The sequence below is a fragment of the Nipponia nippon genome, unplaced genomic scaffold, assembly GCF_047370975.1.
Source record: "Nipponia nippon isolate SJK-2023a ecotype South Korea unplaced genomic scaffold, ASM4737097v1 scaffold_21, whole genome shotgun sequence".
NCBI lineage: Eukaryota > Metazoa > Chordata > Aves > Pelecaniformes > Threskiornithidae > Nipponia > Nipponia nippon.
The window spans coordinates 4,012,159-4,035,256 of NW_028262338.1; the positions used below are offsets into that span (position 1 = coordinate 4,012,159).

At 38.1% G+C, this 23,098-nt stretch overlaps 2 protein-coding genes across 5 annotated transcripts in view; one reads left to right on the forward strand and one right to left on the reverse strand.

The window, feature by feature from the left end:
- Nucleotides 1-23,098, reverse strand: part of LOC148055535 (uncharacterized) — a 79,369-nt gene that overhangs the window by 5,482 nt on the left and 50,789 nt on the right. The window lies entirely within an intron of this gene.
- Nucleotides 919-23,098, forward strand: part of LCP2 (lymphocyte cytosolic protein 2) — a 33,763-nt gene continuing 11,583 nt past the window's right edge. For both annotated transcript variants that reach the window (XM_087760070.1, XM_009469494.2), the window contains exons 1-13: nucleotides 919-1,202; nucleotides 4,755-4,817; nucleotides 7,615-7,661; nucleotides 16,256-16,321; nucleotides 17,246-17,277; nucleotides 17,831-17,865; nucleotides 19,228-19,426; nucleotides 20,183-20,283; nucleotides 21,545-21,617; nucleotides 21,829-21,912; nucleotides 22,712-22,737; nucleotides 22,822-22,841; nucleotides 22,948-23,052. In XM_087760070.1, the coding sequence (XP_087616196.1) occupies nucleotides 1,125-1,202; nucleotides 4,755-4,817; nucleotides 7,615-7,661; nucleotides 16,256-16,321; nucleotides 17,246-17,277; nucleotides 17,831-17,865; nucleotides 19,228-19,426; nucleotides 20,183-20,283; nucleotides 21,545-21,617; nucleotides 21,829-21,912; nucleotides 22,712-22,737; nucleotides 22,822-22,841; nucleotides 22,948-23,052 (929 nt within the window). In that variant the 5' untranslated portion in view covers nucleotides 919-1,124. The remainder of the gene's footprint in view (nucleotides 1,203-4,754; nucleotides 4,818-7,614; nucleotides 7,662-16,255; nucleotides 16,322-17,245; nucleotides 17,278-17,830; nucleotides 17,866-19,227; nucleotides 19,427-20,182; nucleotides 20,284-21,544; nucleotides 21,618-21,828; nucleotides 21,913-22,711; nucleotides 22,738-22,821; nucleotides 22,842-22,947; nucleotides 23,053-23,098) is intronic.

Consider the following 23,098-nt stretch of genomic DNA (forward strand, 5'->3'; position numbering starts at 1 on the left):
GTCTCCAATGACTAGAAATAGTGAGTGATGCATTTCATTAGAAAGAAGAGAAACTTTCCTCTCCAGTGCTTCAGAACTATGCATCTATTCTTACTGATAAAGGGAGCTCACAAAATACCACCTCTTGCGCAGTCTGCTGGAGCAGATAGGAACCGTGAGCCCAAGCATTCATACCGGAACAACTGTGAGAGGAAGCTCCACATCAAGAAAAGGGAGACTGGACATGCTGGCTATTTTTAAAAAACAGGCACATTTGGAATTAGTAAATGCAGTCTCACCAAAGGGACCTACTGATAGGATGGTGCCTGAGTTGGCTATACATGACAGATGCAGTCTATCATGTCCCTGTGGTAATATTACGGTTCTGTGGATTCTTTTTCAGATACAAAAATCCTCATTACAGGTAGCTGAAAAATGACAATGTAATAATTTTTCTTCTAAGCTTGTCCATTTTTTAGTTTCACAGAGAGATTCCTTAGTTGAAGGAATGCTGACTATAATTCCATCCCTAATTCATGCATACCTCCTTAGGTACAACTCCAGCAATAACCTTTTATTGTTGTACAAGTCAAAGAAAGACGATGTGACACTTCAGGTAGTGAGATAAGTTGAAGAAGTTTCTCTTAAGTGAACGTTTTCTTCTTTAGAGGGGGGCTTGCCTGGGCTAGACTTGCACCGAAGCAGTAAGCAGTGTCTATGCAGATAATATGCCAATATTTTTATACTGTATGGAGTGTGTAAATACGTAAATATTTATGTATGCAATTACAAGCAAATAGGGCCCATAGGGGCTTACTTACATGTAGCAGGCAGAACATTTTCAACACTTTTTGCTGTGCTTCCTTGTTTACTTATTTATATTCAGACAAAGGAAGTGGTAAGGCTGACTAGCTGACTTTTCTGAGAAGAGACCATTTTGTATTAGAGGAAGCAGTATCTCTCCTGGATGTCCTAACAACGTCGGTCTAAACTGAAAAAAACCCAGGACTTAAACAGAAGCAGCTGGGCATTAGGCAAGGAATTACTGGGCACGCTGGAGGTGGTCGCATACAGGGAATACATGGCCGTTTCATCGATAGTACTGCTATGAACGTTCTCTAACTGCCTAGAGAAGAAAGCTTACAATGGATTTGCGAAACATTCCCTACCGTTCAGATGTGGTTGCGTGGAACCCAGATGACTTAGCAGAATATTTTAGGATGGTAAGTTTAATTGGGTTTTATCTTTGTACGATGAAGGAGCAAACTACTGTGACATTGTTTGTGCTAAATTTACGTATTTTTATCATGGGGAAAGCTTGCTGCAAAACTAAAAGCAAAACCACTGACAATTAAGAAGCTGAGCTAAACTGGCCAGTGAAATCTATAAATTAATCTGGAAAGTGTGTTTTAAATTGGGTATAAGAGAAACTCATGGCTTTTCAGAGAAAATATACGCTTTACTACAGAACTGTCAATATAACGTATATTAACAGCTGTAGAAGGCATTAATGTGTGAAGATTGCAAGCTTTCTAGGTCTCCTCCAATGATTTTCAGAAGAGAGATTTTATTTCAAATTGCTCAGTGTTCACAAACGAGCCTCTGAATGTCTTTGCTAGTCACATCTATGACAACCCAGCCGGGAACTTAACAGTTGTGGATACACGGACTCCTAATTTTTTTAGGCACAGTTGGAAAAACCTTTCGCCTTTTGGTTTGACTTCCCTGTTCTAAAACTTCTTGGGCAAAACTCATGGCTCAAGATTACGAGCTACCCCTCCTTTCCTGTCACGGTTACTTTTCCTGATGCTACCTTGTGTGACTAGCTAGGATTTTCTGTTTCTTTTGACATCTTTTTCACTTGTAACAATCTATAAATTTCATTTTACAATGCAGAGGAGTTTCCACACTGAAGAAATACTTTGAAAGGCGATACAGGAATTGCCTGTGTGCCAATAGGTATCATCCTCTGCACAGCAATGCTGACACCTCCATAATTGCCCAAGAATGTGTAACTGAGCCAATTTTACTGAAATTTCATTTCTGTGTGTTCTCTGTAAATTGCTAATTTTTCAATTCACATCAGATAGTGCCTGCTCCATCTCCCTTGCAACTGAATACATTCCTCCCAAAGTCCAAAACTGTCAGCCTGGAATTTACATTCAGATCAATCAGAAGATTTGGGAAGATTTTCAAGTAATGCTGGCATAGCTGGTTAATCTTCAAGTGAGCTGTCAGACTAGACTTGTAAAACCTGGAACAGTTTGGGCTTCATTTTGAAATCATGTGAAAAATATTGCTTCAACAGCTCCTATAGCTCTATAAAAGTTTGCTTTGGGGAGTTGAGGCAAATTTGATACTAGAATGCAAAACTGGCTAATAAAGATAAGCAAATCAAGCACAAAGTCTATGTCTACCAAATCTCCGAAGAAGTGAAACTGCCAGCTACTTGCAAACCTCTAATTTTAGGGTGTAGGGGTTAGTGGCACAGGAAAGCGAAACGAAGAATTGGAGATGGAACAGATGAGATCATTATCAACAGGCAACTTCAGACAAACACAAAAAACATTACAACACTGGTGCATGGTGGTTTGGATCACCATTTCCAAGAGACTTAGAAAGGAAATGGCTTCCTGAAAGAGTTGATATTCTTAGCAGTGATAAAAGGATTAACTGTAAGTTTTACCATAACTGAATGGGCCCGGTTACATTAATTTCTGAGTATGTCCCCTCTACTGATCCAGAGACCCCCCCAGAACAGAGATAATCTTGGCAGGCCACTCTTGGGGAGGTGAATCAGGGCAAAAGCTGCTTAAAGTCATCTAAGAAATCTGTGTAAGACAATAATGTCAGCCTAAGTCAGCCGGGTCTGGGCAACTGCCGTAAGTGACCAGATCTCCCCAGGTAAAGTCATACAATTTCCCTCACATGTACAATTAAAGGGTCGAATGCTATATCTTAGGACTGCTTTATTTGCATCTGACGAATATATTTTGCCTGCAGCCATATGTTCAAAGTCCAGGATTCAGTTCCTACTAAACTGAGATAATTGTGGGATGATTTTCAAAGGACAATCACATTCAAATCTTCTCTCACCTGAAGTGATTGGTCATGATACAGGGCAGTGGTAACATTTTTGTCAACTCATTGTTAGCTTACACCTCCATATTAGCAAAATTCAGCCAGCGTATACATCAGTAGTTTATGTAACAATATTACGATGTATTACTGGCATGAATAAAGTCCTCAGTTTCTGTCAAATAAGAATTCTTCATACTTAACAGTAATAACGTCTAATTTATGATTCTAGGTGTGCTAACATAAAGCCTATGTTAATTTAAACCATGCATTCAAAATAAGGAGGGACCAATAAAGAACCAAATCTTCAAATAATTTCTAAAGACTAAATTTTTTTTAGAAAAAGCAAAGATGTTTGTATTTGTAATATCCTGAGGGTTATTTTTAATAGCTAAACAGTATTTTTCATCAATTACATTCAGAATGAGATTAGGTCTCAGTCACACTGATGTGTTCTACCAAGTATAGCAGTTGCTCACTGCTGCATACGGGCTTGCGCTGGTAATGTCATGATAGCACTCACTATACGAAAGAGATATTATTTACAGGTTTAAGTCCCCAGTCTGCACAAGTCTTAATCTGTATCCTAAAATATTTAGCAGAGTTAGGTCTGTTTCTGCATATGAGTAACTGAAGGTGGCTCCTACAAATGTTCTCTCAGCTGTTCAGATGTTTTCAAGACCTGTTCTCACATAACACCAAGTTACAAGATTACTCCTTAAAATGAATAAACAGGATAGAACTAAGAAAGGACATAATGCTCCCTACAAGATGTTCTCTGCTTTAGGGGAATTATCCCAGCAGCACAGGATCATCTGTCTGCATAACTTTCGCTAATTAAAGTTTCTGGCTTGAAGGCTCCAAAAGTCACTTTGTCTGCCCGCTCTTTGGGTTCCTTCTGGTATGGACTGGATCAACTTGAAACAGGAAAAATGCATTCTAGCCAGATCAAAAATATAAGCTGTGTTCTCACATTATGCTATTACTGTTCAAACAAACAAAAAAAAACCTTAAGACATCCACTGGAAATGTTTGAGAGTCATGTCTTGCTAAATGTAGCTAGTTTTTTGGCTTGATTTTTTTGTTTTGTTTTTCTTTTTTTTTAAGTCCCCCAAATTACTGTTAAATTTTTGCCTGGTAGGATCCGGAGCTTTCTTTTCTTATGTACATGATCAGCTTCTAAAATGCATACCCTTGTCCTAGATGCTACTGTAAAACATAATATTGTGGAAAAGCTTTCCACATATTATAGATAATTTCCAGGATTAACAAGTAACATTTCCATCCAGAAGAGGAAGCTTTTCCATCACAACAATGAATTCAGCGACTGGGATCAGGGCTTCAGTAGTCCCAGACACTGAGGTGTTTGCCATACTTCCAGTTTTCTGCAACTGTTCATCCCAGTCAGTACCACAACTATCCATTTTCCAAATATTTCCTTGGGCCAGGCAACTGTGAGGTGGTTTTTAAATGTGAGGAATTACACACATCCATTCCTAAAGGGATGAAAATCCTCATGTTCCCTGAAGCATCTTTGTCTTGAAAATCCATCTTTACAGAACCAAATGAGCCATTCAGGCAGGCTCTCACATACAAAAGGGTAACTTGAAGCATCTCCTCAAAGCTAGCTGTATGTCAAAGTGTCTTAATCCATTCTTACAATTAAGGGTGCAATAATCATCTTCTTTCATTGACAGTTAAAGTATAAGGACTGTGAGAAAGTCGTGAGAAAGCACAGCATAAATGGACAAAGGTTTTTGGTAAGTAGAGTTGTAAAATTCCTTCCTATAAAATTCCAATCTAGTGATTGTTTCGACTCCTCCTCACTTTCCATCTTTCCTCACTTTTGCAAAATACTTAGCTCGCAGATGGTTACTGAGGTGTAAATGTGAGAAGCAAACGCCTTTGCTGAAATCAGCCAGACATCTTGCTTTACATATGGAATGCTGGGAATCCAAGCATGTTGTTTAATATGCATATATTTTAGCATTTTTTAAACTGATAGAGAAGTTATAAAACCACAATCTTGTCTTGAATTCATTTCATCCTTTATAGGAAGTGCTTGTTTTCAAATACTAATTACAGAAAAGTCACATTTATTAATTGTCCTCTTCTACTAAAGAAGACACAGACCTGGTCAGAACGACTGGCCTTCTATTGCAATCGCTGTTTCATGCTTCTATAGTTAAAATTAGATTACTTCTGCAGCAATACACAAATCAATGAACTTTAAGAGCACCAAAACTAGTAAGCGAAGTCCCAGTGGGTTTAAATCAACATTGCTCCAGGCTTTACCAACAACTTGGCTTAACTTTAGAAAAGCCGACAACTTCCACTGATATAGCTGCTGTTTTCAGGTCTTAAATACACATTCATGAAGATGTGTAAGGGCTTTTAGTATTCCTTCATTTTACTTCTATTTTATTTTATTTCCAAATATTAACTCTTCTGTTTTCCCCAAAAGTAGTCATTTTGATCATCTGTATAATTAGTCATAGTGGGGAAATCTACGCATACCTCTTCTAAAGCCTTCTTATTTTTTATTTACTTGTCCTAATGTATCAAGCTTTTTGTCATTGCATTGAAATGCAACATAAAAATTTTCGAACACCTTTTGTAGGAACAGGATATTACACCTCCCTCCTACTGGGTGGAGTCAGACTTATTCAGAAGTGTGTCATCGCATTTATCCTACCCACCCCTAAAAGATTCTCCTTAGCTCAGGCACTAAGGATCTGCGGCTGGAGTGGGAGTTCTGGCTCTGGATGCATTATGAAATTCTGGAATTTTGTGAGGCACAAATAACAAGAGCAATAACTGTGTGATGTCAAAGTGATTTTTGTAATTTTTTATTATTTCCAGAGTGTTTCTGTAAATACATAGCTCGGAGTGCGGTATTTCTTCAGAAGCATCCTAGTAGAGTCAAAGGATGCTTTTCTATTAAGTAAGCAAGAAACTGCTCATGTCTGCTGAGAGTTTTTTCCTTAAGCTTTTGACCTAATTATCAATTGTATGATGCAGAAAAGGTTCACCTGTTAAACAGAACAACAAAGGGAGACTTTAAGTGGAATATTCTAGAGTACAATGCAATCTTGAAAAAAAATTGCTTCTCTGTACAAATGTTTTTCCTAAGGAATATCTTTTTACATTTTGTAAGTTACTGGAAATTGCCAAATTACATTTGCACAGAAGAAACTGTTAAGACTGAGTGTTTGCAGGTTTTGTATCTATTGTAGGATCTATATGGTAACCCTGACTGTAAAAATATTGCTGCCTTACTCATCAGAATAACATCCTAGCTTCAAAGTCACATTTCTGTATCTACTGGCAACCACAAGGAAAGTCCAGGTGAGATGTAGTAGGAATAAAACCAGAGGGATTCCATGTAACTTATTCTAATAAAATTCTCTAATATTTAAAATGGCAACATGGCCCTTTTATGAGACCCATAATATTTGTCAGGTTTATCACCAGAATAGAATTCCAGAGAGGAGCTTAAAAAGTCTTTAGACAAAAATTACGATCCTTCAGTACATCCTGCAGGACATTTCCATAACAGGAGGACATTTTCCTCGGTTTTACTCCTGTGAGTACTCCCAGAGGCAAAATAGTGCTGGAAAACACAGAGAGGATTTGTTCTATTCTGAAAAGCATTGATAGCATTGTGAACCAATGTGTAATTAGAAACTTCTTACTGTTGGCAGTAAGAAAGACGGAAAGAAGCAGACTATCATCTGTGTTCCAAAGAGGGTTTGCAAAGCTTGTGATTAACTAAACAAAACACTTTCTCGAAAGTTTTCAGAATGCACTGATCTGTCCTAAACTTGAAGTTTAGGACTCTCTTCACCTGCTTTAGCTTAAGTATCTCTGACAAACTCTAGGGAGGGAGCTGTTGCAGAAGAGGGTTTTATTTCCGGTTCTTTTGAGAAGCAGAGCAGGGATGGATTTTAACCTTGCCTGTAAGTCAATGTGACAATGTAACACCAATAAAGAACTGGATTAGAACCCAAATCAGAAAAGCAAATGACTTCAACTTTGCACAGAGTCCCATTAATTTGATATTAATCCTGGAAGGATGGCTCATCTGCTGGTAAACAAACAAATTTAAGCAACTCTTATCTGGTAAGGGCTAGTTAAAGGTTTTACTTCTCCTTACAGATCGTTTTAACAAGCTATCATTACAACATTCTAGCTACAGAAATACTTCTGTTAGATGAAGGTAGATGTGATTATTTTGTTGAAGTCCTTTGTGTGTAAACAAACACACATGATGTTTACTAACCTCCTAGCTAGTTTAATACAACTGGCAGCAACGTAAAGTAAAATCCAACATCTAGCGAAACAAAAAAAAATATAGAGAGGATTTTTTACTAAAATTGGTTTACTTCCCTTATGAGCCGTGGGACGGGCAGGCTGTTACCTTGCATTGCTTTTCTATCCACTTTATGTTCCTATCAGTTGAAACTTCATGCCACATTTTTGAATATGCAAACTTCTGTAAGTTGCAGGGTGTTCCCTGTACAATTTTGTGATATATACCCTGTGTTTCCTTTTCAGAACATGTCTGAAAATGATATTCAGAAATTTCCCAAACTCAGAGTGCCGTAAGTAAAGCCAAACCATTTTAACATTAAAAATAATCTTAGCTGGTCTGCAGTGGAAATTCATAGGAAATATCGGGCAAATGATTTGCAAGTGACTAGTCAGAGACCTGTTTATTGCACTGTACCGAGAGAAAAAGAAGAATGTTCCAAGGAGTGTTGTCATGACTGCTCAAGCATAATGATGCAATACAAAATATTGCCTGGGGCACGTTCAAAAGAACTCGTCCATAAATTCTTTGACTTACAGCAGCTACACAAAGGTTAAACTTTTGTGCGAGTATTACCTTTGAAGTATGATTTAACTGTTCACTGCTTAACTGTTGACTTTAACTCAAAGGAAAAAAAATGACAGGTATGTACACAACAGTGGAGGAGTTCAAGCGATTTTCATCATGTGCTTTTCCTTTAGGTAGGCCTTAAAGATAAATCAGTCTGGAACATTTGATTCAGTGTTGAATATGTAGCCTTAGCTCCTGTGGATTAGGCCTTGAAAAAGTTTTGCATTTATCTGAATAGCTTTCATAATTTCATAGAAGTTACTAAATGAAGAACAATATTCCCATTAAATCAATACTGAGTAACAGAGAAATTAACAACTTCTAATATTTTGTGGTGAAAAACGAAGGATTTTATTTTGCTACGAGTTGTCTGGTACATATTTAAGCTGGAAGTTAGAAGGTTCCTAACCATGAGACACATGGAGCTCTTCATGGTCTTCTAAAGAAAGTAAGGAGAAAAAAAAAGGAACTCAAGTTGTTCCAACATGGCTGTTTCTTTGTTGCTCATTTCCCAGTTCCAGACTCACTCCCTCTATGCATACCTTGATTTTGCTTCAGGAGATAGCAGAAGAGTCTGCTTCGCCTTTTCTGATGCATCAGAGCTTGTGTAAGATGTTTTGGTGAAGCTAAGAATACTGAAAAATTTTGAAATACGTGTGTGGTCTGTCGCATTCATGCGCTCATGTATAAGCTGGTGGCTAGACCTGTGGGCAGGAGGATACCTCTGGATCAGATATGGAAGGACTTGAACTTGAAAGCCTTGGACATGACATGTTTCTTAAGATCATATCTATATTTTCACACAATACATTTCCCGATAATATGGATTGGCAGTGTATATGTGCTAGTAAGGGGGCCCAGATGCTACAAAAAAAGATGCCCAGGTGTCTCAGCATTTTTTAAGTTAATGGCAATTAAAAGCAACATTTAACTATGGTTACTGAGACTGAGGGCCCAGAGTTACACCAGATTGTCTGTGAAAAACTCATCTTACCAAACTGTAAAACACATTGCTTGTAATTCTCTGACAATTTGTCCCTCCTTAACAGTCCTTTGGCAAAATTGCCTTGTGTTCTCCTTGTTTGAACTTCTAATTTTGAGAACGTTTGGTTATTTCCTTTCAAATCCGTGAGTCAAAATTGGTCAGTGGAAGGTCTAATAAACACACACACATGAGATATTAATGTCAATAAGATATAAATTATATATTATATAAATTATATATGAATAGTTAAAATGAAATCTAACAATGTGGAGTTGCTCCTATCTCGTCTAATCTATTGATATCTTAAAAATGTTTTGAAAATTCAATTTTCACAGTCCACTTACCTTGTAACACTCTAGAAGAAAGTGAACAGCCTTTTCTAATCAGATCTTTTGGGTTCCTCAACAAGAAGAGAACTTGAAATCAAGCACTTTAAAAGGAGAGTGAAGCTTGGCGCACAACTTGAAGAACTGAATAAATAAGTGAATTAATAAATCTGAATGAAAGCTCTGGAACTAATGCCCTTGTTCTCAGCTTTCTCCACACTTACAAACAGGGAAACAATTCACTAGAATATTGTGAATATACATGGAAAAAGGTTGGTGTGATGTGGGGTCCTCCATGTAAGGCCACTGTTCAAAACAAGAATTGAGAGCTTTAATAGGGAAGAGAACTGGTTGCCATTTAAAACCAACCAACCAAACAACAGAATAAAATTCATGGGTAGAAGAACCTGCCATTCTTTTTAACATTAATTTCATTACTCAGAATTTCATTATTCAGAACCTCCATGCTCTCACCGAAATGGAAAGTGCTTGCTGTTGACTTCTACTAGAACACATTCATTCTTTACTTTTATATCATAATGCAAACCTCACCTAGTAAGAAGAGTTTTTCTAGAAGCTGAAATACACATCAGCATATTGTAGTTATAGCACCTGATACGCAACAGTGCTAAAATCTGAGCATATTCTATAAAAATGTTTAACATAAATAGCAAGTGTCACACCTAGAGCACTGACCAGTGAAATGAATAAAAAGTACCTGTACAAGAGAAATTGTTCTCCAGTAACTTCAGCAGGGTTATGCTGACCTAGATGTGCTGAGAACAGAACCCAGCACTTGCAACTATACCACATTTGCAAACCACAGCCTCCATCCATACAGACCTCCTGAGCTGAGTATGTGGTTTTACTAAATATATACATTTGATCAAATCTACTGATCAAGTTTTGAATATAACTGTGTCATTAGCTGGGGATGATTCTGTGACTTTTACAAGAATCTTTAAATGTCTAAGTACGTAACAGTTGTCATTACAGAGTATGAGAGGCCATTTCCTGAAACTATTAAAAAACCCCCACAATCTGCTGTTATTATTAACACAATTATTATTTGGAAAGTTAATCTCCACCTGCCATGTTACAGGTGCACATCTTAATGAATCTTCTTTTGGCTTATTTTTAAATACCAAAAGAAGATTTAAACACTATTCAGAAAACCAAAATACTTCAATAAAATCCTTAAAACTCTCCATTAAAAGGGCTGAACTCTTTGTTGAAAACTTTGCTAAAAATTTACATATATATAAGTGCACCGTATAAAAGTGGCTGACGCATCCAGACAGACCTGCAAGTTTTATTCTGGCTACTGTTTTGCAGGCCAAAGGGTTAATGGACAATAAGTCTGCGCCGGATTCACTGCACTTGCATATGGCTAGGCCACACACAGATTTCTGAGGGATCATAACAAACTCCGCAGTCCATCTGCCTCGGCATGGATTCCCATTCTTGTCCACGGTCACCACCTAACTTACTTTCTTCTTTCAGCCAGAGGTACTGAGGTCTTGTACACGTGGTGATCTTTACTGGCATGGTTAAGGAAATCTATCCCGCATGTCTGTTGGGGCATGGTATCTTGTGGAGGATGGAAAATGAAGACTGAATGAAGATCGACTTTGTCACAGAGTATTTGAGAGGGTCAAAACCAAACGTTGTCCTCATCTTTGAGTTATGCATAAAGCTGTGCCAAACAGGGCATTAGATGACTGGAAACCCACATGCCCTCCTTTCCTTGCAACATCTAGGCCTTTAAATAAACCTGCAAATTTGAAACTATTCTTCCATTTGGGGCCTCTCTGATAAATATAAGTAAGTTTTTACTGTCATTCAGAATACTTACATTGATAATGCTGTCACTCTTTGGAACACAGACCTCTTGCACTTACATTGCTATTAAAGCAATCTTAGGGAGAAGTTTGGAAAATTAACTTTGCTTAATGCTATATTTTGATTTAACATGGAAAGCAGCCTTTCTTTCATTCCCACTTATGTGCACCGTAGAATCAAAGGTCTAGCCCGGGCACAAGGTCCCAAAGCAAAAGGCATTGTACAGCTCCGCTCACCGCTTCACTTTCACCCTTTCCTTTAGACAAGAGGGAGGTGGAAAAAGCCACTCGGTCTTTGCCAGTTCTGTGCTGTAGCTGAACTGCTGTGGGTGGACATAGGGAAGAGGGAGTGGAGAGAGATTCTTGGACTGGTTTGAGGCTCCAGTTCAAAAGGCAGTACTTGGACACATGCTGAGCCTCAGGCACTTCTTCAAGCTAAACAGAAAATGCCACCATGTAGTTTTTCTGCCTGAATAAATACATTTCTATTTGAAGATACAGAGTATCAGCTTTAAATCACTTGGTAAAAATTTACTTTTAAGAATATTAACCATATCTTAAGAATTTAAGCATAGTTGCTATTCTATGAAAAGATATATGCCTATCTGTTCCAGCGGCCTACATAGATCTGCTATGGCACGGATGAACGATCTTTGAAGACCTGATACTGCATGATTACATGTGGTGGAACCCAGTCTCCAGGTTCCAGATCACAAAGGGTTTTTCCTACTTCACTTGTTCACAGATTTTGTGGAACTCTATGGCCCAGGAGACATTTAGCCGTTATCCCAAAGTTATCACATCGCCACAGATCTTTAAGGAGCAGCAACATTTGGGCCAAGTAATCTATTGGTAGGAACACCTAACACATACATTTTGTCCCTTTTCCTACTGAGAAATTAAAATAAATAATTGTGGCATGACCACCAGCTTTAGAGATTGGGTTATCACAAATGTAGCTGCCATCCTAAGTAAGAGAGAGCATCATGGCTGACCTAACAATTTGTTCAGTTATTAACAGTTTAGCTCAGTTGCAACCTGTTTTCTTTAAGCATACACTACGCTTAACACTTGGCATTTATGTAACAATATGAAAAGCTGTTAAAATACACAGCGTTATGGTTTTTGTTGAGCTCATTCATATTATTGTACTTGCTATATCTTAAGAAAGAAACATTTAAGTTAATATTAATATCACTAGGCTAACATACATACACACCTGAAGCTTCACAAGCAACGCACTGCATCCTGCAAGAGTAAGTGGTACATTGGTGGAACAGGGAAGGGATATGGTATCTTTTACACAGAGCAGACATCGAATATCTGTCTTAAGTGCTAAATGAAACTCAGACCTAATCATGAGGGTGCAATTAACATTTTGATAATAAATCTAAGGAAACAAAAGCCCAATATACAGCTAAGGACAGATGGAGTTTTCTTATTGCTCATTATCACTATTGGCAGTCACAGAAGGTCATAAAGGGTTATACTTGTGGATAACAAATGTGAGCCTTCCAAAATATTTTAAAGTGCATTTAACAGAATGTGCCTTACTTACTGTGGTCAGAATCAATAAACAAGAAAAAGCAAAGATCTCATTCAAAATAACGTTGGTGGTTGGTCGATACCTGAACCATGATCTAAACACTGAAGTTAGTCTTTGCCACTCTTACTGTTTACTATCTTGAGAGAAAACATTTCCAAGTTTTCAGTAAGTCAAGGTACTAATACAGGCTCTTGGAGGCAGCTTGCAGGCAAACCTGAGATTCGAAATTTTCAACCTTGGTCAGAAAGCTTATGGCACATACCACAGCACTTGCGAAAATTTCCAGTAATAAAAAGTGGATCATTGCACTGAAGTACGTAATCACATCTGCTAGCTCAAACGTGGTACGTGTGCTGAGTTCTGGATGGGACACATTCAGAGCCTACAAATATGGCACAGTCCGAAAGTCGTTCTGCTTTCAGGACAGTCGAAGTGCAAACCTAAAAATTAAGAAATCTGGTGCCCTTCTCTTTTAAAAAGGTATGCCTTGGGCAGAGGTGAATGTGTGCACACATGCTCTTTCAGATGAGACGCTAAAGGTTGTTGAAAGGTTTAAAACATAACTGATATTCAGTCAGCTTTGAAGCCAACGCAATAGTATTGCATCTGCCCAACAGACTTTTCTCAAAGGCGAAAACAAAGACTTAATCACAAACTATGCTGTCGACAGCGTTCAATACGCAACTATGTAACTTCCTGGTCCTCGAGGACCTTTGCCTCCATCTTTCCCACCCATCTGAAATCCTGGATCCCAATGCAGGTAGAATGGATTCTACTCACAACAACAGTATCTGCAGTTAAGCGAACAAAAGCCAGTTTTGGGAGTACTGCTTTGGGGGTTGGTTGTGTGGTGGTGGTTTTTTTTATTTTCGACTTCCTGCCAGTTTTAAGCTAAGCGTCTGGTGGAGGAGGTAGAAAGAGAAAGAGAAGTCTGAGTAACATTTTCTGCAAGTGCTGTTGCCTTATCCTCTCCTATCATCCACTCCCACAACTCAGAAAGCAGTGTGGTTTTGGTACTTCCTTCCTCGCATGGCTACAGACTCAGCTGCTCGGTGCACCGATCCTCTGAAATAATGTTGCTTGTAAAGTGTTAACATTCTAAACTTCACTTTCTTCTAATGACCTCTCTGAGCCATTGGTTTGAAGTATTTAAAATAAACTTGAAGTAAAGATTAGACACTCTATTTTAAGCAGCAAATGATCAGTTTTGTGGCAGCAAGATAAGATGAGCAACTTTTTCCTTTCAGTTTTTCCTCAAAAACCAGGTGGTGTAAATCCTCATAGCAGCCAGCCCAGGTTTAGCCCAGAAAGCTTCCAAACACTCAGGTCTCATTCATACCCGTGGAAGTCTGAAGTAAAAGAAGTATTAGCTCTAAAACCAGTGATCTTCATTTACTTCTTCAGCTGAAAATAAACACATTATGAAAGATCCTTCCTCTGCCTCCGCTAGAACACAGACTAAGCCCCACGCAAGTTCCGTAATCCACTTCTCAGCCAAAGCGCTGGTGTACGCCGCGCGCTGTTCACGCTGGAACATTTCCTGACGTTTCACACGGCATTTGTTATTCACACAGCGACTTCCTTATCACCTGCAGCAGGAGGAAATTTCTTGTGCAGAGAAGTGTTGATTGCATGGCAAAGAAGAAGAGCAAGCGGCGTCTTATGTCTATAACTTGGCATTTTTCTTGCTTTATACAATTTGCTTGGGTAACGCAGATTCAGACAGCTGTAATCCTTAAATTATCAACTTTTGTGCATGTGCTTATTTCAAAAGGGGCAAGTATGCCAATATTTGCTTCAAATCAGAAAATTGCTAAGTACTGCCTTAAAAAAGAAAAACAAGAAAAAAATTCTTCCTCTGCCTTTCTATTTTCATACTTGGATCCTTAAGTACATATCCTTACCTTCAAATTACCCATCTCCATCCTCTTCAGACAGCACAATACTGATCAGAAATTGCTTGTTCTCTGATACTTGCTGGCAGCCCGATCTGCCCCCACAGCACTTTCCATATTCAAACAGAGCAACCCTACGTCTTGAATTTATCTTTTAATCTGAATTACAGTAAGGTAAGTATTAGGAAAGTAGCAAGGGCAAGAGAAGGGATACTCAAAATAAGAGAAAGTTTTTTTGGCATGGTTCAGGATAAAAAAAATAGTATGTTTATGTTAGCTTTTTTTTAATATTAGATTGCTTGAAAACTTGTCTTCCTCAAGTCCCAGGCCAGGAAAACAGTTAGACATGAACGAGATGCACAAATGAGGTCATTTGGAAAAAACTAGGGGATTATAATTGCTGAGTAGCAGAAAAAGACATGAAAGAAGAAGAAAAACAAAATAGAGTGGTAATTGCCTGGCCATAAAAAAAGATTTTACAATACTGATACAAAGTTTGATTGACCAGATCTAAGATGTATGGAAAAGAATTCTGCACTAACAAACAACAAAGAGAAGATTTTACAGAATTTAGAATCTGAAACAGACATGTTGAGTTCCTGATTCTTTTTCATACTTTTATTTCCACAATTACTGTCTCTGATAGACCTAAGCAATATAAGATAGAAGTAAAATGGGCTATTTTTAACCAGATGTATGTAACCAATTTGCTTTGGTTGTCGCAGGACTTTCTTGATGGGACTTTCCTTAAAAAGAAATATTGAGAATTAAGAACCAGACCGTGACTCATCATAAGCTTTCTTTGAAACAAAAACTTGATTTGAAACAAAATAATCATAGAGGCAAACTTCATTACTGGCAGAGCAGAATTCTGTTGCTCTCAGTGGACTTAATTCTGTTAATCTTGGTAATGGCTGTCCTGTCACCTCCACGCTGTTCTCAGGGGTCAGGCAATACAAAAACTCTCAGTCCCAGATGCCTGTTCTGGCTATGGATGCCAGCAATATTAGCAGCATAAATGCATCCTCCTGACCGAAATTTTACTCAAGATTGCATTTCCTTGGTTGTTATTCACCCTACTGCTGTACACAAACTATGCATGAGCGATGACAAACATCCACTTGGAAAAATCTCTCTAGACATAAAGCTATAGTCTTCATATGTTCCATGAATATTTCTGCCCTGCCAATCTGTTATAACATGGAAGTAAATCAATCTTTTCACCTTCTTTACTGGCGGGATTCTGGATTAGGTATATCTTGGTTGCAGAGGGAGGGAGACAAAAAGAATAGAGAGTAGACACGGGGGACATTTAATCCCTGCTTTTGCAACCATAAGCTTGGTAGAAGTTGTTTCCTGAAGCATTATCTGCTTTTTCCATGCAAAATAATACAAACGCAATTGCCGTTATTTAAAGCAGTGTTCTAACGCGTGATGTCTACCACGCCCAGAGTTGTTAAGGCTTGCTGGGTTTAACGTTTATTTTTAAAGTTGATTCAACAATATGGGGTTTTGTCTATGTAAAAAAAGTCTAGTTTTCAATTGGACATGCTATAGTGCAACTTTGCATTAAGATGATAAATTCAATATTCTTAGCACATAGTAAATAATAATTCTGAATTACCAGATTTAATTTAGTAAATATTGAGGGAAAGCACCTAAGAAAATGACTGAGAAGTTTCAAGGAGCTTTTTTAAACTATTTTTGTGTTTCTTTTAAATAGAATCGTAAGTAAATTAAGTCAAGAAATAAACAGAAATGAAGGGAGGCTATCTTTCTTTCCAAAATGGTAAGTAAAACAATTCCGCTTTCTTTTTCAAAGCTTTCAGATGTATCTTTTCTGGACTGTTTTCCATTTGATCAATAATACCTGGTTCAGAGGGACAGCCTGGAAATTATATAAAATAAAACCCTAGTTTGTTAATGTCATCTGTTAAGAATAGCAAAGCCTGAGCCCATGAACACCCTAGATACTTCTGCCATGTCCGGAACCAAGGAACATATACATTTCATACCATTTTCCACCTGAGTAAACTAATCTTTAAGAATGCTATAAAGCCTAGGCACATATTACTGCATTAATAAATCATTATTACTGTAATTCACAGACCTATACATCGGTACACTTTTTAATACTTTACGACTTACCATTGAATATAATATTCTTGCAACAGAAAAAGAGCAAAAATTGGAAGAACATCGCATGAGAAAAGAACCATTTATATTCATATACAACGAAAATCTAAGTCTAGTCTACGTAACATGGGTTTACATCATCTAATAACATGATTTTACACCTTTGCATTAACTAGAGCTCAAAACTAGAATTGAAAACCACAAAAATATTTATCAACCCTACAAATGTTTATGAACTTGACTTTCGGCAGCTTGAATGGAATGAGTAAAGAAAGTTTCTATTTTCAGGACTGGGGCCCATGGTGAATTTATTTACTGAGTTCCCTTGTTTCTAAACACTCGACCTGAGTGACTTGAATTTTTTTCAAGACAGTTTAGCTTACATTAGGATCCTGTATGTGAAATATGAAGTAGTGTGTTTTTGGCATTTGGGGTAGAGTTAAACTCATCTACATAAACTTCATTCTACTGTTAAAGCTAACTATTACCTTTATTCGCAATAGATTTTAGTATGCTTCAAACATTTAAGAATTGCAAATGGAAGGAATTTATTTTTTTGTATCTATCTTTATTGTAGGGCCCAAACACAAAAAAGTCCTGAAAATCCAGGTAAGCGTGTACTGGCAGATAGTCTCTAACAACAGGAAGGGTTTAAAAATATTAAAATACTAAGTTAATCCTTGCTGGGCAGAGTAAATGGGGGGGGGGGGCGGGGGGCAGAACCCAAAACAACAGACAGACACTTCTGCAAGTTACCATGTTCCCCCGGTCCTACTGAAATTAAAAAACCTTTTGATATGAAAGATAAAATAGTATTAAACAAAGAGATAAGAAGTCTGTGCTCACTCTGGAAGCATTCTACTTCAAATTTTATTTAAAACTGGAAGTGTAGGACAAACTTGAAGTGACAGCACATATCTCATATGAGGATAGCTATACTCTTAGTTTTGAATCACAATGTTATTTGTAGTACCTTTCATGCCTGCCTGCCTGCCTTTGAAAGACCTACTTTGTTCCTGTGACATAGTGTTGTGGTTCAGAACCGATCTGGGATTTGTTGTGTCCTTTTGGTCAAATTACATCTTGATAGTTTAAAGCTGTACGTGCTAAGAAGCCTGTGGTTATAGAATCATAGAATCGTTTGTCATGCTTCTTTGTGCAGGATATGGTCAAGAAGACGGTGGCTGGTCTTCATTTGTGAGTATCATCAGGATTAACAAAACCTACTGATTGAATGGATTACCTCTTCTGTAAGGTCTATCATTTCTTGCATTATCTACTTTGGGCAGCACGGATGGAGTGAGCAACGGCGGGGGTGTTAGGATGAGGAGAAAGAGAAGCAGGAGCATGAATGATTGGAGTAGCTGCATACAAACTTCCTCACTGACAAAAGGGTCTCCCCCAGTAATGCAAGGCAGAGCTTCAGAATGGCAGTCCTGTACCACTGGCTCAGGTAGAAGCTCACAGCCTACGACCAGGTCTCCACGGAAGCTTAGCTGAATTTTATATACCGATCTCAAGCTCTTAAAAGAAGTGGCTAGTGAAGGGAAGGTTGCTATGTTATTCAATGGCAAATTCTTGCCATTTTATTCTCTAGAGTTGATTTGTTGAAGAATCTAACTTTTTGAAGCCAACTAGACTGCAAAAGTTCTTTTCACCTTTCGGCATAGAAAATGCATTGGTAAATGCCGTTAGATGAAGCACACACAGCTCAGCTAGCTAAATGCATAAGCTGACGGATGCACAGTCCGGGTTTACGTACATCGCTTACATTGACCAGTGCCAATGTTTTTTTGCAAAAAACGGAGAGGGATTTTTAAAAACCACTTGCTACTAAGTTTACAGGATATTTGCTGCGATTTTAGGAGCACAAAAGGTAAAAGTAACCACCTATAGAGCACCTGGGCTCTATGTCAGTACAGAGCTAGTCTGGAAATTTCAGCCACGATATCAATGGCAAATTGAGTATTCTGTTTCTTGTAAGCCCTGGCAGATTGCACAGAAGATGTATGCAATGACCACCACCATGTTTTCACCATGATCTTACTAGGTCCTGCACGTTGTATGAAGCTGTTTTGGTTCTGGTCAGTGGAGGGCACCAAGACCCATATCAAAGACCTCATTTTTTCTGAAGCATTTTTAAAATGTTGAACTGTCGGCTGTAGAGTACACGCTATTAAGAATGAATATCAACAGGCATCAACTGCTGCTCCAGTGTGTTTCTAGAAAGCACTGAATTGTTTGCTGGTGCCTTGTCTGTTACCTAAAACAAAGGCACTGTGCATTTCAATAAGCCATCACCTTATCATGACCTTCCACTGCAGTTAGTTATAAAATGATACTCGTTTCCTTTCTTAAGCTGTTGAGTGCTGTATACATTAATAGAATGCTGCCTCCATTCCCCATTTTATTTCAACAGATAATTTTTTTCACTCAAATTGCTTGTAAAAACTTGATAGCCTCCAGAGTGAAAAACACCGGATTGAAAGGCCACAAGGAAATTGCTCTGCAGTGTTTAGTATCCTGTAACAGCATCCGTCTTTTTTGTACGTTTGCCAGGATGAAGATGATGACTATGAAAGCCCTGATGATGACCAGGAAAAGGAAGATGAGGCTGACTATGAATCACCAACAGAAGAACCTGAGGAAGCAGAACATGATAGCGACGGCTATGAACCACCTCCATCCAATAATGATGAAGCACACCACAATGTCATATTTCCTGCCAAGTCACTTGCAAACAACACAGATTATATAGGTAATTACTAAAAATTAAGTGTTATTAATAATTTGTAAATGATATTTTCACATATTATCAGCCACATTTTAGGCGGCTGGTAATGGAATACAGAAGGTTTTTCCTTGAAGTTAATAGTGTAGTTTATGAACAAGATTTAGTGACACAGACTCACTGCATGTAAGTGGCTTTGTGACTTTCAAAGCTAGACAAGCTCTGTTGGATTAAAGATTAGTTTCATGTGGTGTGTGCATTATTTGACCTTTGGTTTGAACCTGCATGAAATTAAACATATGTGCACGCTGTATTAGCTTTAGTAGTGCAATCCTGAGCAGAGCAAGTTGTCACAACAGTGGCAAAAAACTCTAGTGAAATCTGGGAAAAGAAAGAGATCAGCTATCTCTGCTTGTCATTTTTTTATGTCTGATTCTTCAGCAGCCTGCAGCTGTGGGGTCAAATACAGGAGTACAAACCCGCCATTTAGGCTGGCTGGTGTTTCACACAGTCACTGTACTGCAGTGAAAGAAAACAAATAGCGTGGGCCCACGGACTAGCAGATGGAGTCACCTCACCACTAAAGAGACAGACGAGCCTGTAACTCCCAAAACAACATTGATCATACAGCAACTGTCCATTATACACTAAAACAATGTCTTTATGATGTATTAACTTAAGTATGCAGGTTATTGCAAGGCTCTTTTTCATAAACATCTAATGAGAATAAAATAACCAAACTGTTTGTGTAGTTGTTTAGTTTTGGTTTTTTATTTTCTTTAGACAGACCGCCAACAAGTCGATCATCACATCAGCCTCCAGTACCACCCCAGCGCCCTGGCCCATCCCCAGTACCAGCCTCATTTGGGGGAAGAGGTGCTTCTGTATGTTTCTTTCTTAATATTTCACCTATTTCCTTTGCTAGTACCTTCTCAGAAGTCCAAGTATAATGCCATTTTTATTCAGATAGTGTACGTAGAGGAAGAATTTTGGCCATCAAAATAGATCTGAGCTCTGTTACATGGTGGTCATTTTTCATGGAACAATTAAATTTCATGGGACAAATATATTAAATTATTTCACATTACTTGGCTGTTTCTTACACTGGTAATTTGTACCCACCTGTGAATGCCTCTCCTACACAAATTACAGATTTGTAATAGATCCCTCTTTGTTTCTTTAGTGATATTTGTAAAAAGAAAAAAAGGCTAGGTCTTTCCAAGCTATACTGCTAGTAAATGTGCAATTGAATTAAGACCACATAAAAGTATAAGATGCTGTATAATAAGAACCCTGATGACCCAGATTTTTTTTCCTTTTTCTTGTCCTGTGAATACTTGAAAACTGAAAGCTATTGTGCTGTTTACAGCTGGCACTACAGGTTCACTATATGCCAGAACAGATGTACATTAGACCTACTCATGTACACAAATAAAGGTAATTTTAGGATGTGATAGAAGGACTTTTGGTCTGACCCAGTGTCATAGTTCATCTATATAAACCACACAGGACTCTTAGGTGTCATGAGTTCTCAAGACTGCTGTCCTAAAGTGCTGCTCTTTTTTTTGTTTTGAATAAGAACGAACACTGGAAGGCATTTGTCTGGAGAAATCTAGGTTTAGATGCAAACGCCTTTTGCAGCTGCTGACAACACAACGCTGTGTGACCCCAGCTCTCCCAGTAACAAAGAACAGTCCTCTCTCCCCCTGCCTCAGTCAGCAAAGTCAGTAACACAGACTTAATACATATTTCTCAACTTCAAATGTACATCCACTAATTTCAATACCAGTTTTCAAAACTAACACCCGCTGCACTGAAGGGGCCAAGATACAACAGCATTGTTGAAGCTCCTGTTTCTTTCCTTTGACAATATTCATGCCCTCCCCAAAGGTAACATCCACTCGAGTATTCCTTGTGAGATGAAACAGATGGAGGCAATCCTGCATCTAACAAAACCCCATGTATGTAAAAGTCATTCTTCAGCAGTGTTAATGGCTCCTATCCTTCCTGCGTTGGGCAGAGACCCACTTCTTGTGCTGTACCAGAGACAAAGATTGGCTGATGTGGTGGGGTGGGGTTAATACACTAAAATGAAACCAGAAAGGTACAGACACACTTTAACCACGTGTAAAATATTTGTTTTAGCTGCCCGCTTCTTTTCCTCCTCCACCAAGCAACAATGACTTGAGTAGAGACAGAAATATCAAGCCTTTGAAACGTAAGTACAGCTGGTTTTCTCTTTGTAAAGTTTCTCCCATGGGCTATAGAGCACTTCACTTTTGCCTACGTCTCCTCAGTTCCACTCTCTTCTACTATTTATACAGAAGCCTCACTTGTCATTCTAAGAAGTAACACTAGTTCATGGCTATGCAAAATAAAGATATATTGACCTATACTAGCAAGTTATCTTACACAGCTTTTGTGTTTAGCCCCAGCTCCTTCTATAGACAGAAGCACAAAACCCCCACTGGATCGCCTTGCTCCACCATTTGAAAGAGAAAGCCTAGTATCAGGTCAGTATTTGCTTATGTTAATATCAATGAGGTTTCTTTAATTATTCAAAATTATCAGTTTGAATATCATTCATGCAAAAGAACAAGGCTCAGCCAAACATACTGTAATCCAATCACATACAAGGTGATCTGTTTATGAATAAATAATGTGAGCAGTACTTAAAAAGTGAAAGGAATTGTGTCTAGAAAGTAGCAACCCTAGCTCAGGACTAGTTGAACAGAAAGACACTATGAGATCCCTGTGCAGTAAAGGTATGATGTAATACTGAAGTGAATGAACAAGGAAATATTTAGTGGGTTAAAAGAGGAAATAACTTTTCCATATGAAGCTAATGGAACTCTGCATACACTACGATACGTAATTTGGCACCCAGACTTAAAAGAATGCTGAGAACTGAAAAAAATATGAAAAAATATAGCATTTGTTTCAGACCTGAAAACTGTATCTGACAAAGAATCTAAAGAGACTACTCTCTGATTTTTACTTATTATCTAAACACTTTCATCTGTTATACAATGGCATAAAAGTATCCAGTAATCTGAAGTGGAACCACAGAAAATATGATTGCAAAACATGCCACTCTGAAAAATTTAGAATTTTCCTTTAATAAGAGATATTGCAATTTTGCCATCTCTTGCAAAGCCAAACTATTTTTTCTGGCTTACATCTCAGGAGGCTGAGTGCCTCAATCTGCAAAATTTACTTTCAATGATATGCATAACTTGTTTGTTTCATAGAAAGTGTAACGAATTACCGTAACTTTCATTTTTTCTAAATGTAAGCTTTTACTATTTTCAGGGAGGAAGCCAGGCTTTCCTGAAAAGGTAAGGTCCTTTTTGTTTGGTGCTTATTGATGTTTTTCACTTACTTTGATACACTTACGCATTCTCTTCCTTGTTGTTTTACAGCCTCTGACTTCACAACTAAGGTAAGAGTTTTGCCTCTGGAAATGAGACTCTCGATGCCAGTATTACCCAGTTATTTCTTAGTAAACAGCTTTTTGCCTTTATTTCATCATCTTGCTCCTGCTTTAGATCTCTGGGGGAACAGCTAGCAATGATGCCAAAACCTCCTGTCCCACCAAGTGACAGATACGAAAGAGGCAATCCATCCCCTCTAAGGAAGCCAACCCCTGTAAAGTAAGTGTTCATGTAATTGAAATTTAACAAAGGATAAAGTAAATTT